The sequence below is a fragment of the Vidua macroura genome, chromosome 21 (assembly GCF_024509145.1).
Source record: "Vidua macroura isolate BioBank_ID:100142 chromosome 21, ASM2450914v1, whole genome shotgun sequence".
Taxonomy (NCBI): domain Eukaryota; kingdom Metazoa; phylum Chordata; class Aves; order Passeriformes; family Viduidae; genus Vidua; species Vidua macroura.
This window is the reverse complement of record NC_071591.1, coordinates 4948519-4963356: the sequence shown is the minus strand read 5'-3', so window position 1 is coordinate 4963356 and position 14838 is coordinate 4948519. Positions and strand designations below refer to the sequence as shown.

Sequence of the window (14838 nt, the reverse complement as noted above, 5' to 3'; positions counted from 1 at the left end):
CTGCGGTTTGGTTGTGGATCTTTCCTGATGGGAGGGAACCAAAGGTCTCAGTATTTTCCCCAGTGACCATGAGGGGTAATTACTGATCTCTCCACATTCAGCCAGTGCTGTGCCAAGACTTAAATTCTGTAACATGGATTCAGCAAGGTCATTGCTGGCAGTTCCCATCCAGCACAGCTCTGCAGCAGCAGGTAACAACAAGCCAGCAACAGCAGTGTCCCCTTAAATTCTTGAAATAGTCTGTGAGATTTTGCTGGGCAACTTCTAAGCAGGAAGGGTGAAAGGGAAGAAACTATGGCTTCTCTGGTTTAAGGAAAAAAAAAAGTAGTTGAAAGCAGGGTGGTAAAAACCTGCTAAGTGTTCATTTTTTATATGGGGAACTAAAAGGCCCATGCAGGCATTAAAACAGCTCAGACCAATCTGATTTCTTTGTTCACCAGTGTCTGACACTGTAAAGCAGCTGTAGCACCTCCTGTGCTGCCTCCTCCAGGGTTAATACATGGTGCAGTTGTGCCCAGATATGGAGTTGGTGACTAGTTCCCTTGCTGGTGAATGTTGCCTGTAGGAATGAGAACACAACATCACTCATCTGCAAAAAGAATTTCCTTGTTTCTTGGGGCCAGTGTTCATGTACTAATAGGAAGAATTCCTTTTCTCCTAGGAATAACCACTGAGATTTTAAATTTGTGCTAATGGGTTATTAATCCAATTACTGCTGCTTATTGCATTACTTCTGTACCATCCGTGCAGTTTTGCTGTTCAGCTGAGAGTGGTACAAATAAAAAGCTTTGCACAGACCTGAGAAGAGACTGAAATCCCACTGAGATTAGAGGCATCTTGAAATGGTTCTCTCAGGTTCCTGAGGACTGTTAATTAACATGCTAAGTTTTATTATTTGGTGAAGAGGTTGAGTTTTAAAGATATTGTTATGGAGAAAATGTCACTGCAGCTGTTGGGTGAGAACTCACACTTAATGGGAGGTAAACAGAAAAAGTACTGAAGTATCTCTTTGCAAAAAATAAATGCTAGGATGTACACAGGTTTGATTGAAAAAAACACTCCGTAGCTTTTTTTTTTTTTTAACTTATTCTGTATTCACACCACTTTCTTCTCTAATAATTTCTGAATCTACTGGGCAGCTTCCAAGTTTAACATGAGAGTCATGTTCACAAAAACTGGCAGCAGGGTTGGGGCCAGAACATGAAACACCCTTCAGGAAGGGGAAGAAGGCAGGTATCTCCTGCTATGACATTTGGGAGTGACCAGCTGACTCATCTGCCTGTGTATTGTCCCACATTAACTACAGCAGTGCTCTGGGAAACAGGAAATGCTTTTGGAGAAACTGCTGAGTGGAAGGCTGGGAACTGCTGGCAAAGAACCTGCCCCACTTTGCTGCTTATGACTGCACAGATAAACTCACCTGGTCTGTTAAATAAAAAGCAAATGCATTTATCTGCACAGATCTCAGGCAAGCTGGGGAAGAGCGTATTTACAGCCTGTACTGTCCACAGCACAGCCCTGGAAGTGTTCAAGGACAGGGTGGATGGGGCTTGGAGCAACCTGGTCTAGTGGAAGATGTCCCTGCCTGTGGTAGGGGGTGGAACATGATGGTCTTTAGGGTCCCTTCCAACCCAAACAGTCCTGTGATTCTATGAGGTCCTGCATATTTGCAATGACTTCTGCTGAATTTGGTGAAGATTTTTCTGACTATTGTGGTTGTCTTCTGGAGTTTACTCTGCTTCAGCCCTGCCATGGTAGGAGAGATTATCCAGGATGCAGAAGAGAGTAACTTTTACAGTGAAGAATGGTTGGTATTGGGTTTTGTAACAAATTTCTCTTGGGCTGCTTGGCCTGTGCTGACAGCTTCATTTCCTCACTTTGCTCCAATCTGTGGGAGCCGAGCAGCAGTTGTATCATCTTGGTGAGAAGCTGATCCCCATTACTAACATAAACCTGGAGAAATTCTGCAGAGTTCAACAGATGTGACCCTGGATTTGTTTCAGCACGAGAATTTCTCTCTCCTGTGTGGGTGTGTGTGCAGCACAATCAGGCTTAGTATCTGCAAACTGAGCAATTGATGGAGAAATCCAATAGAAGTGGTTTGAGCTCAGTCTCCTGACTAAGAATTAGTGATGTAGGAGCAGCCTGGCACAGCAGAGATGGAGGATCCCACAGGGCTGTATGAAGTGCTACATTTTGGATGCTATTGTCAGAAGATGAAAAATACAGGTCTGCCACAGACCTTGAATATAGCATAGGAGACATGGAGTGTGTTTGGATTTGTCACAAGGGAAGAATCAGTATAAACAAGCTGCTCTGTGTCCAGATGGTTGCCCTGAGCAGGAGGCTACAGCACAGAATTGCAATTGTGTGTTTTGTGTGTTCTCCTGTTGTTGAGTGGGAGCAACCACAGACCTTTGACCAAAACACCCTGACCTCAAGCTGCTGCCTTGACCCTCGTATATTCCCAAAGTGAACTGGAGAATGTATGAAAAACTAAATATCTTCAGCACCATGGTCTGCTCTTTAGCTCAGGGAACTCTCAGTGCCTGCTAAAGAATTCGGGGCTTTAACTCCATCATTGTACCAAATGGTGCACAAAAACAGGTCAATAAAATATTTTTTCAATTGTCACTGGACTCTATGGCTGGTTTTGGTATCGAGTTCTGCGTATGCTGAGAGCATTCATAAAGAAGTGAAGTCCTTTGTGCAAGCAGGGTGACAGATTCCTGGCTGTGCACACAGCTCAGCCAGTAAGGATCTCTTCTTCCCTGTCCATCTCTGCAAGCATCCAGGGTCCAGAGCTGGCCAGAGGCTCTGAGACCCCTGCAGAGTCAGATCTGTGGGAAAACTTGGCTGGCCCTTCTAAAGAGGTAAGGGATTTCACATGAGTTTTTTGGGGCCTTTTCACAGGGTTTTTTTTCACAGAATCATAGATTAGTTTGGGTCGGAGGGGATCTCTGGAGATCATCCAATCCAACCCCCCTGCCAGGGCAGGGTCACCTGGAGCAGGTGACACAGGAACGTGCCCAGGTGGGTTTGGAATGTCTCTACAATGGGAGACTCCACGCCCTTTCTGGGCATCCGTTCCAGAGTTGTGCCATCCTTAACCTAAAGAAGTTCTTCCTCATGTTGGGGGAAACTTCTTGTGTTTTATTTATGGCCATTGCTCCTCATCCTGTCACCGGGCACCACTGAAGAGTCTGGCACCATCCTCGGACACGCCGGGGAGATACTGACATGGATTGCAGAGATCCCCTCTCAGCCTTCCCTTCTCCAGACTAACCCGGCCCAGCTCCGCAGTGTCTCCTCATCGGAGAGACGCTCCAGCCGCAAATCCTCTGGCTGCAAATCCTCCGCAGGGCCCTCTCCGGCAGCTCCTTGCCCATCTCGTCCTGAGGTGCCCAGCACTGGGCACAGCACTCCAGATGTGCCTCACCAGGGCAGCGTAAAGGGAGGATCCCCTCCCTCGCCCTGCCGGCCACGCTCCTCAGAGGCTTCTCCCGGGAACTCCCCGCGGCCCTTCGCGGCCCGGCCGGTCCCCGGAGCCGGGAGCGGGGCCGGGCTCGGGCAGCGCCGGGCGGGAGGCGGGGGCGGCGGAGGAGGAGGGGCCGGAAGGGGATGTGACCGCCCGCCCGCCGGCCCGGGGGTTCCGGGATCTCCCTCGCCGCCTCTGCCGCCCCCCGCCAGTCCCGCAGCCCCGGGGTACCCGCGGCCCCTCGCCCCGCTCCGCCCGCCCGGCCCCGCTGCCGCCCCGGGCCCCGCTGCCGCCGCCCGGGGATGCGGCCGGCGCCGTCCCCCCCGCCTGCCCTGGCCCGGCCGCTGGGCAGGAACCGGCCTCCCGGAGCTCCCCGGCCTCGCAGCCCCGCGCCCGGCTCCGCCTGAGGCAGCGGGCACGGGGCGCCGGCCCGGCCGCCCCAGCGCTGCTCGGACGCCGCCATGGCCCCGGCGGGCCCGCCGGCCCCGAGGTAGCGGCGGTGGAAGGAGCCGAAGGCCGGTGACCGAGGAGCCCCCGTCCCATCCCTGCAGCCCAGGGAGCGTGCGGAGCCCACCCGGAGCTGCTGCTGCTGCTTCGCCTGGAGAGCTGACATGGTTCCAGCGCACCTGACCCTGCTGGACTTCAGCGATACTTGAAGCCAAATCCGTGGCTCTTTGGCCTTTGCTAACTCAATGCTATGCAAAAGAAAAGGAGGAAAAAAAAAAGAAACCTTGACACTAGTTGTGGTGGGAATGGCTGTTTCCTGCCCTGGGTGAACCCATGTGTGGTTTCTTGCTTGTGAGATGAACTAATTAATTCTCCTTTACACGGTGGAAGACACACTACATATGGCAACTTGAAACTTTGGTAATGCTTGGTCATTGCTGAGCGATTGGAACTTTTACTAGGTTTTCTTTTTTTTTTTTTTTTTTTTTTTTTTCATAAAGTCACCTAAGGAGCCTTGTTGCTGTCTTCAGGAGCATTGGAGGAATTTGTCTTAATTCTTCACCTCAAGTGACTTTATCCCACTGTGAGTGCAGCCAGTGCACCCACCTAAATACCTTCTCCTTCAAAACTCCTTCCCATCCTGGAAGATCAGGGATCACGGACTTCTTCGAAAACTTCTCGTCCTGGGAAAGGCTGCCCATAGTTACTTTATGGGGCAGCAGCCTGGAAAAGTTCTTGGGGACCAAAGGAGGCCAAGTCTGCCTGCCCTGCACTTCATCAAAGGAGCAGGGAAGAAGGAGTCATCGAGGCACGCGGGCCCACACTGCAACGTCTTTGTGGAACATGGTGAGAAGTTTCTATTGGTATTTGGTTTAATTTTGGTTTGCTGAGCTAGATATAATACGGATTTATTCAAGACCATGGAGCAGATACAGATATGTACTTTACAGAAGTCTTGTTTTCTTTCCCTTGCTGCTTAATGCAAGTCTTCTGTGATTGTTTATTAAGAAAATACATGGGTCAGATTGCTTGAAACCTGGGGAGAAGTTATTGTACAGCTAAAGGTGAAATGCAAGGAAGTAACTTTTCAACATTGTACAAGTTTCTCATTTCTGCCTTGGTTATGTTCTGGCTTGAAGTCTGGGAAAGTGTTTGATCCTTTTTGAGTTGTCAGTGTCATTATACAGACCAGCCTCAGCCAGTGGTGATGCTGTGGTCAGTCAGGTGTTCTTTATTTATCTTTACCGAAGGGACTTTGCTACTTGGAAGGGGAAAAAAAACCCTTATTTTGGAAAGTTTGTGAACTTACTGCTGTTGTGAAAAGAGTTTCTTGTGGTATTTGGAGCACCTTTGCTTAGTGGTTTCTCAGAGCTGGTTAAACCTTCATCCTGTGATGGATTGAAGTGCTAGAGGCCTAAAGTTTGGGGTAGAGCAACCTTGTCACTTGCTGGCCTTCTGCAAAGTATGGGGGGAGTTCAGAATCTCAGGAAAGAAGGCAAATGAAAAACTCAGTAGGACTCAGAAGTAGATTTGGTGACTGCATCAAATTCTTCCTTAAACAACAAATACCAACCAAACAAACAAACCCCATCCTCCCAAAACCAGAGAAACTGTAAACTGATGGCACCTCTGCAGAAGTGAGGTGCAGAAATGCATTGTTTTTGCTTAAACTCTGGAGTAATCCTTGCTTTTGCACAGCACTTTTAAAATTCTAATGTTCTTTGAGATGACGTGCTGCTGGCTGCTGTCTTTGGCTGGAGAATGTGATTTCGACAAAGCTTCTGCAACAGTTTTGTCCTGTAGAGGAAGTTTATCTGTGAACAAAACAAAACTGCATCTGTAATCTTTATAGAACTAAAAATTGAAATATTTGCTGTCCGAGAACACAATCTAGTTAAAGTTTTGATTTGTTCTTACTTTTCAAGGGCCTTGCTTTCTAACTTTTTTTCATTCTATGTTTCTAGAAGGGCTCAAGGAATTCTCTGCAGTGTTCAACAAACACACAGAGATCCCATGTTTGTACTGCCCTGCTGAAATACTGTTTTGAGTTACTTCAGTGTTTTATTTTCCCATACAATGTTTGTGCACTGAAGAAACTTGAGGTAGTTAAGGGAAGGTTAGAGAATAGCAGGGCTAACTTGGCTCTCTGATGTTAAACCTGCTGCTGGATTTTTCCTTGCTTTCAGTCCTGTGATATACCCACTCCTCCACCCCCAGTTTGGTTCCTGCTTTTACTACTTTGGACAGAGTTTCAAGGTCAGATGAGATACAGCCAGAGCACTTGCTGCAAGCAATACCATGTTCTTAGTCCCTTTGGTGTTTTGCTGTGGCAGAAAAGCCAGAAACGTTCTTTTTTGATCATCTAACAGCAACAGGCAGATGGTAACTTCTTGCCAGTGTGACCTGAGGTCAGCAGATCCCAGCACATTCACGAGTAAAAATGGCATCTCTAATGTCCGTGTGCCATATGTCCACAAGAGACCTTGGTGGCTTGATTTAGAAGAGAATAAACTTGAAAGGGGACATCAGGGCTAGAACATCTGTTGAGAGAACTGCAAAAGATCAGCCTCGCTTATACACATGAGGAAAAGTTTCTTCCTTTGAGTGGATGAAAAGGTTCTTCCAAGTCCTGGCAGTAGAAGGCAGTACCACTGTTGTTTATTCAGCTCTCTTCTGAGTTTGTGCTGCTCCTGTCCTGAAAAATGCCATGTTAAAAATCTGGACAAATTAAGAGGGAGCAAAGTATATTTTAGAAAGTTCTTCCTTTTCCTTTCAGTGATTTGCCTTTGAAATACATAGACTGACATACTTTATAATTAATGAACAGATCAGCATTTCATGCCTTCAGTCCTATTCAGTTATTGTGCCATGGGCTGTAGTTCATAAAAATAAGATTGGTGTTTTTTTTCAGGGCTTAAATATTTGTATGTTTCCCTTTCAGTACATCATTGCACAGTTTCTTCTAAATACCAAACACTGTATCTGGTTTCTCTGTTGCACTGTGGGAACTGGTTTGCCCCAGGAAAATCGTGTTTCTGGCTTTTCATAACTAAGAAATACTTAAGGAGAAATTCCATGGTGGGCCCTTGGAAAGGTTAAACCCCTTAAACCCCTAGAGAAAGGTGAATTCTTAAATGTCCTTGTCTGAAGTTCCTGTATATTAAAGCCCATGATAAAACAAACACAAGAAGTGGAACTTTTGGTAGCTGGGCTCTCCTTTTTTATAAAGACATTCATGGTTCTGTTTTGGTGGGATCATTGCCTGCGAAGTTCTACTGAGGCTCCCCCAGCAGGCACTTAGGGAAGGATCTGGATTGCTTCAGTGGTACCAAATTTTGGCTGAAAGAGTTAGTGAATATTATCAGGTACTAGCAGTGGAAGGCAAAATAACTTTCAGGAAAATAATTCTGTTTTTCAGTCGTCGCACTCTCCGTAGCACCCAAAGCAACACATCGAGAGGCTTCTGAAAAGCCAAGGAGGCAACTGGCCAGAGATCAGCTCTGCTGGTGCTCAAATGTTCTGTGAGAATAATGCAGAAAGGCTCTAAATTTTGTCATAAGCTGACAATTGAGGAGTGCCTTAAGGGGGAAAAAGTAATCTATGGGCAAGTTTTGGGCTTCTCTCTTTGTGCTGTTACTTTCCCCACGGAGGGTGTTTTACAAGCTGGAGTTCATGCTCGTGTCGTTACCCTGGGCAGCAGAGTAGCCCTTGCTGGGATTTTACAAATTTCACCCTGATGCAGATTACTCCAGCTCACAGTTTGCTTGCAAGCTTGAACTTGAAAGGAATTATAAAGGCAAAGTTTGCTTCTTTCTCTCTGCTTTTCGCGGTGAGAATTGAGTCTATAGTGACTGCTTTTTGGGGATATCCAGCTGAGAAAAAAGTGTGGCCAGTAGACGTTAAGGGGAAAGTCTCTGTCAGTGCACCTTGAAATTTGCACGCTAGTGTATCTTGTGCCTTTCCAGAATGTTAATTTCGGCAAGACTCAAACTTTCTGAGAAGAAAGGTGTGTTCTCAGAGGGCTCAGCTGTGATCCCACAGTTGGCAGGAGCTGACTGGAGCGATTGACAAACACCACACCTTCTCTGACTGTTTTGTGGAGGTGTTGCTGTGCTGAATGATGAGCAGATCCCCTGAAGCATGTTGGTAGAACTGTATCTCCAAGCAAAAGCAGCACTTGAAGGCTTAAAAAATGAACTCTAATCATTACATACGTGATGCTGAGATGAGGAAGAGATTGATAAAACACTCAAACAAAAATGGCCTTTTCATAGTCTTTCATAGTGATAAAATGTGCCCTTAGAGTTTCCCTTCCAGCAGGTGAGTGATAGGGAAGCTTAAATGAGCTGTTTACCTCATGGTAAAGAGAGATAAACTGCAGAACTGGATCCATTTTTCTTAAACATTTAGTGCTGAATATAGCTGAAGTCAGCCAACTACAGTCTCTGTCATATTAGATCTGAATTCTTACAAGGGTGCTGAAAGTTTTACTGCTTTAATTAGGAAGCAGTTGTGCAAAATGGATCTATAGCACCAACTTGCCACAGCTGCCAGTTGGAGATGTGCCCTGTACAGTTCACTGTGAGGAAAAATCCCAACAATTAAAAGTACCATTTCCTACATTATCGATTAAAAATAAATTTTAAGGGTCTATATGTTTAATAATCTTATCTTGTTTTATGCTGTTAAGTTTCATGTTTCAAGTACTTCAATTGTGAAAATGAGTAAATTGCATTATAATCAGTTCTAAGCATATCCTGGGCTCATCCCACAGTGTGAGCAGCAGGGCAAGGGGGGAAATTCTCCCCCCTCTACCCCACTGTGCTGAGACACCACCTGCAGTGCTGTCTCCAGCATGGGAAGGACATGGAGCTGTTGGAAAGAGTCCAGAGAAGGCCATGGAGATGCTCCAAGGGCTGGAGCCCCTGTGCTCTGGAGACAGCTGGGGGTGTTCATCTCAGAGGAAGCTCCAGGGAGAGCTCCGAGCTCCTTCCAGTGCCTAAAGGGGCTCCAGGAGAGCTGGAGAGGGACTTTGGACAAGGGTGACAGGACACAGGGAATGGCTTCAGACTGAGGGTGGATTAGATATACAGAATAAATCCTTCCCTGTGAGGGTGGGCAGGCCTTGGCACAGGTTCCCAAAGAAGCCCCTGGATCCCTGGAAGTGTCCAAGGCCAGGTTGGACAGGGCTTGGAGCAACTTGGGGTGGTGGAAGGTGTCCCTGCCCATGGCAGGGTTTTGGAACAAGATTATCTTCAAGGTCTGATTTTTGTACTCATTATCCTTTATGCTACAGGGGAGCTCAATATGTCTTCCTTATATGCAATATACATTTATTAGATAATCAATTGTCCATACATGGAAATGATTTAAATGAGACTGCTTCCATACTAGAACTGTTTCTTCAAACCCATGTACTTAAAATCCCTGCATTTATCTCTTTCCATTGTACCTCAGGGAATTTTTATACTTTCTCTCTGCTTCACCAACTGCAAAACCTGAGACTTCCAAGAAACTGCTTTACTACTCCTGACTCCACTTTAGACCATTCACCTGAAACTGGATCATTAGCACCAGCCTAATTGGAAGACATTTTTTAGTCTGCCTTCAGTATTTCAGGTTTTCATTCTGAACTGACAAAACTTTCTTTGTTGTTAGGCTGGAGATTTGGCAGCTCCCAAATTTCAATTTCCATCTCTATTAGGAGAGAATTATCTCCAGCTTTTGGGATCATTGCTTATGAATCCAACTTCACTGTGCCTCAGTATTAGCCTGGTTAATGCTGACATCTGCTGCATGCTGAATGCAGATTTGTTTACTGCCTCTGACTGTATCCCTTTTCATCATAAAAATCACTTGCTGAATTTTTTTCTTGCTCCAATTATCAAATACTACTAGGTTATGCTAAGAAGCTCTTCCACAAAACTCGATCTATGGCTGGAATATGTATGAAAAGAGACCTAAGACTTTCTAAACTGCTTTTCCAGAGGCCGAGGTGGATGATGATGGTGGTGGGGAAAGGCTAATCCCTTTCCTGGGCAAAAGCAGCTCTGTTTTGAGCACTGACTAATCTTTGATAACTTGCCATGTTTAAGCAGTTGATCTCCTTCATGACAAATAGGTAGCAGTTGCTCATATGCCAGACTTTCATTAGCAGATTATGCTAGTTCTGCATTCTTATTTACAAATTTTAATAGGAAGGCTGTGATAGGAAATCAGGACAGGGAGGCAAGAGAAGGCTACAGGGTATTAGCATAGAAATCTTCCCTTGTAGGCGATCATCTCTTTCAGCACACTTCAACATTTACCATCAAACTCGCAGTATTTTACATCAGAAAGTTTAAGTCTTAAGCTTGAAAGCGAGGAGTTGACACAGTCCTGTTGTGGAGAATTCTGAGTTTCATCCCTGGTGCACTCAGTGTTAGGCTCTGTGGCAAATCATGAGGGTACAGAAAGGTGAAAATGGCCTTGGAAAGTCTTGTCCTGTTGACTGTCACTTCAGGGTGGTGATGCTATTGGGTTGTGCCTTGGAAATACAGGTATGTGTTTCCAGCTGTGCTTGTAGGAACTGTGATAAAGCAGACAAGAAATAATTGGGAGAGTGTTTTGATAACCCTGGTGTGGATGGGAGTGTAACCAGAGACTTGGCAGGTGCCAAGTGAGGAATGCTTTTAGCTGACATCAGGCAGTGGGGATGTAGAGCTGCAGGACTTAGTCCAGCTCTTAACACCTGCCTGATACCAGTGTTGTGTTCACTAAAGGTTCAGAGCACCCTGAACAGTTTCAGTCTTCAGCCTGAAGAGTTTCAGGCTGTTTGGAGTGTTTCAGCATTGCCAGGACATTCCTGCAGCTCCATCAGTGTACTTGATGCACCCTGTAAGGTTTAAAACCTGGATGGCTGTGGTACTGTGAGAGTGGACATTGGGAGTGCTGCAGGTGCAATCTCTTTCAGCTGTATAAAACACTCTGATTTGCATTTACAAAGACTGAAGGAAGTGTTTGAAACACTAGTGACCTTCTGGAGTATTTTTGCAGATGGACTTTGCTTTCCTTATTCTTTGGCAGGGGGAAGGGGCTGCCTTCTCTCCGCAGTGGCTGTTAAGAGCCGTGCGAGCAGCACCAGTGTCTGCACCCAGCAGCGTTCTCTCAGTTCAGCCATGCTGTGCCATTCTTGTGAGAAGGAGTTAGTCTGCTCATAAAAGGTCTGTTGTGAATCCCAGAAGTCCTTTGCTGTAGGAAAATCCAGAGCAGTTCCAGCAGAAGCGAGAGGGTTTCTTGTGTCTCTGCTTCAGTGACTCTCTTATCAGTCAGCTCTTACTCTTATCAGTCAACTCTCTATGTTGACTGAAGATCAATCTAAACACTTTGTAGAGGTTATTCATCTGCTTGCCAGAGTGTCCATTTAATTGGTTTAAGGAGGATTCTTGGGTAAAAAGGTAATGAACATTCAATTTTAGTGAGTAAAGCTGCCTAAGGCAATGTCTTTCCTTAGTTTTTAACTAAATTAGTTCTTAGTTCTTAACTCTGGTCTTTCTTTAAACTTCTGTGTTTAATGCCAGTGTTGCACTTAGATATTAAGCGTAAATTTTTGTGAGATGGCTGGAAGTTTCATCACACTTGTGGCAAAATTTGATACAATTCTGTTAAAATGGTGTGTTGTGCTCTGGGAGATGTCCCTTTCTACACATTTCCTTGTGTGTCCTGAATACCAGCTTGCTTTAGTTTTTGCTTAAGTACTCTCTGAAATTAGTGTTGAAATTAGATTTAGGGTTTTTTTCATGTGTGTTTTCTTTTTTCCCAGCATTTTTTCCTGGCTGTTACCAGCTGGGTTGTGAAAAGCAGGAGCTTGCTTTTATGCAGAGTGATTACTGCTAATTTACATGGATGCGAGCAAGCTCATCATTCTTTCATGAGTGAGGAGACTGCCTGATTTATGTTGTGTCATTTCTGAGCACTGTTTTTACCTAATGAATAGAGTTTCACAACAGATTATTAATCATTAAGACTCTGGTTTCATTGTGTGTATTAAAGAATCAATATTGCTACATGTTGCCTGCCTTGAGAAGCTGCTTATCCATTAGTGCTGCTTTTCTAAGGCATTCTGGTGCATTTATCATTTTGGCTGACTTCGGTTCCTACCTTATTCCTGCCACGTCTTCCCAGGGCCTGAGCTGTGTCCAGTCTGCCTCCCTGTAGATTCCTCCTTTGAAGTGCTGTCTGAGCAGTAGCAAATGTTATTTGCTCCAGTCTCTCCTTAGAGCTCATGAAATAGTAAAAGGCTGGACCTTCCTCTGCTGTGGTTTGCACTCCACATTTGCATCAAAGAGGGAGTGGTGGCCTCAGAAACTGGGAATAATGTGTGATGAAGACTATATTGAATTACATACTCTGCTGCCTGTTAAATGCCTGGGTTTTGGATGGCTGGAGGACAGGATTCCCCCGTTGTCTGACCTGCTGTTTGTTCCCTGTCCAATGTCCATCTCTGCTGGAAGTACAGAGTGACCTGGGCTTGTTCCCTGTGCTTCCCGTCACGCTGATGCTGCAGAGGAGGAAATTTCACTTGCTCTGCACATCCAGAATCCAAAACACACTCACATGGGCTCTGTCAGTGAGCTGATCTCCTGCCACTCCACACCTGGGGGAACTGATGGCTATTTCATGGCCTTTTCTTTGTGTGTGTGTTCCCAGAATAAACAAGATTGTTTTTCCAGAATGTGTGAATGGTAGTGGGATAAGGACATGGAAACTTTAAATAGGAAATTCTTTGGGCTTTCAGGAAATGTGTGCTCTGTCATTTGTATTCAAGTTGCCTAAATTCAAAGGCTGCTTGTTAGGTTCAGCCTCATTTAACATACCTGGTGAGGGGCTGTTCCCAAGCTCTCAGTTCCTGACCACAGAGGGTTATCACAGGGCTGTTATGCAGTAAACACAACTGTTTTCACTTAGGTTTTTGTGAATGAAATTATTTAATTAATTTAAAGTGTTTAAAATTATTTACTTAATTAAAATTTAAGCTTTATTACAAAGGGGTAAAGCAAATGAAATTGTCATTTGGGGCACTGGCCACCAGATGTCTTCTGTGACTCTTCACTAACTTGCTCTGATTAAAACAATCCCTGCAGTCAGAATCGTCTTGGAAATGAACAAAAGTTTAATGGTGAGAACCAGGGTCAGAAGTGACAACTGTGGATTTCAGAAGTAGTGGCTGTCAGGTCTTTTTAGATTCTACTAGAACCTGTAATCTTTGTGTTGCTAATGAAAAAAAGCTTAGTAGGTGATGTTTGCTTTCACTGTTAATGGGAAAATCTTGCTCTCTCATCTTCTCAAGCTCCATTTCAGCCCGTTCTTTATTTAAAAAAGAAAAGAAATAGTTTTCAGTTCTGCATTCCTTTTCACTTATTGATGTCTTCTGCAATTGGTTTAATTCCCCTACATCTTTTGTTATGCTGCACTGACTTTTTAAAAATATAAATACTTTCCTAATATTAAATATTAGATTCCTCACAGTATAGAAATTGATTTAGTAAATCCTCTTGTAGCATTGAGTTCAAAATTTGTGAACACGAGCTTTTTATGGCAAAGATGCTCACAGAATATCTGGAACAAATTCAGCCTGTGACACTTATTTACACAGTTGGTGTTGTCTGAATGTCAGAATTGCTCTCACAGAGCTAATGGTGGAGTTAAATTGTTATGAAGTCATAACAATGCTTACAAAAGAAAAGCTGTAATCTAGTAATACTCTATTTTACTCAAATCTCTTTTGGGTGAGAGAATTTTATAATAACAAAGAAGATTTAGTGCATCTAGCAAAATAGTTTAAGCTATAAATATGTATGTGTGAATGGGGTTTTATTTTTATTATTTTCATTGGCTCCAAGTTATTTTCATTCCTGATATAAATCTGACAACACATAATGTTCATTTAAAAACTACATCCCATTTTAGCCTGAATAACTGGAACAGCTATTAGAGCTATTGTTGTCTGGCTACACCTCATGTTTGCAAATAACTTAGGAAAGCTCACATGAAAAGTTTTGAATAAATGCCAAGCTGTTGTTTCTTCTTTAATATATTTAGCTGGATGGATAAGAAGCTGCATTTAAAAGTCTCTGCAATCAAACCATTACTTCCTACAAGACTTATTGATGGATTGCACTAAATGTGTTTGCTATATACATTCTTTTTTTTTTTTTTTGTTTTCTCAACGTGCAGCTATTTAATAGAAAATAGACGTCCTTTACAGGAAATGAACTGGAGGGAACACAAAGCTCTTCCCATCATTTGATACTGTTGATGTTCATATAGAAGTTGTAATTTCCCTGGGCTCTGCAGATTGTCTGTTATGTCTAAATAGTGCCTCCCACGCTGAGGGTGGATGTCAAGGTGCTATCATGTTTCAGGTATTAAGTAGTAATTATTGTTATGAGGTGATCACATCAGACAGTGTAAGTATTGCTCAACCTTTCAAATTCCATGTCATTGGGGAAAAAGAAAGTGTTGGGGAAACTTCAGTCTAATTTAGCCCTCACTGTGAGAACTGCTGGTGGTTTTTACCTTGCTCTTGCTGAAAAGTGGGATAAAAAAGGCTTTTCTTGACCACAGGTATACCACCAGATGTGGTGTGGGTTGTTGTGCTTGCAAAATACAACTTGGAGACATAATCTGGGAGTTAATTCTGGACTTGCTGTAGCAGTGAGTCTGGAAAGGGCCAAATCCCAAAGGCTGTGGCTGGTTAGCAAAATGTACTGAGCTACCTCGTAAGTAGGTAATATTTTGAGCCAAGCAAAAAGGAAAAATTAGAATAATAAAGGTTGGATTTTTGGAGGCAAATGCTAGCTTGAAATGCTAATATAATCATCTTGGTGACTGCAGTTTTGCCTCTGCAAAGCAAAGGCAGTGCATGACATTTC

At 44.2% G+C, this 14838-nt stretch overlaps 3 protein-coding genes across 5 annotated transcripts in view; 2 read left to right on the top strand and 1 right to left on the bottom strand.

Moving 5' to 3' along the window:
* Positions 1–348: 348 nt before the first annotated feature.
* Positions 349–4091, bottom strand: LOC128817877 (collagen alpha-1(I) chain-like). The gene is made up of 3 exons (XM_053996781.1): positions 3810–4091; positions 3287–3746; positions 349–559 (listed from the first exon to the last, which is right to left on the bottom strand). Exons 1-3 carry the CDS (start codon positions 4089–4091, stop codon positions 534–536), a joined length of 768 nt encoding a protein of 255 aa, XP_053852756.1. The 3' UTR covers positions 349–533.
* Positions 3746–14838, top strand: part of ABL1 (ABL proto-oncogene 1, non-receptor tyrosine kinase) — a 77835-nt gene continuing 66742 nt past the window's right edge. For 2 of the 3 annotated variants that reach the window (XM_053996674.1, XM_053996676.1), the window contains exon 1: positions 3746–4771. In XM_053996674.1, coding sequence (XP_053852649.1) covers positions 4636–4771 — 136 coding nt within the window. In that variant the 5' untranslated portion in view covers positions 3746–4635. The remainder of the gene's footprint in view (positions 4772–14838) is intronic. The other variant, XM_053996673.1, reaches the window with a different exon arrangement.
* AIF1L (allograft inflammatory factor 1 like) overlaps positions 5916–14838 on the top strand; it is a 142389-nt gene continuing 133466 nt past the window's right edge. Inside the window, exon 1 of the mRNA XM_053996680.1 lies at positions 5916–5920. The gene's annotated coding sequence lies outside the window, so the exon portion shown is untranslated. The remainder of the gene's footprint in view (positions 5921–14838) is intronic.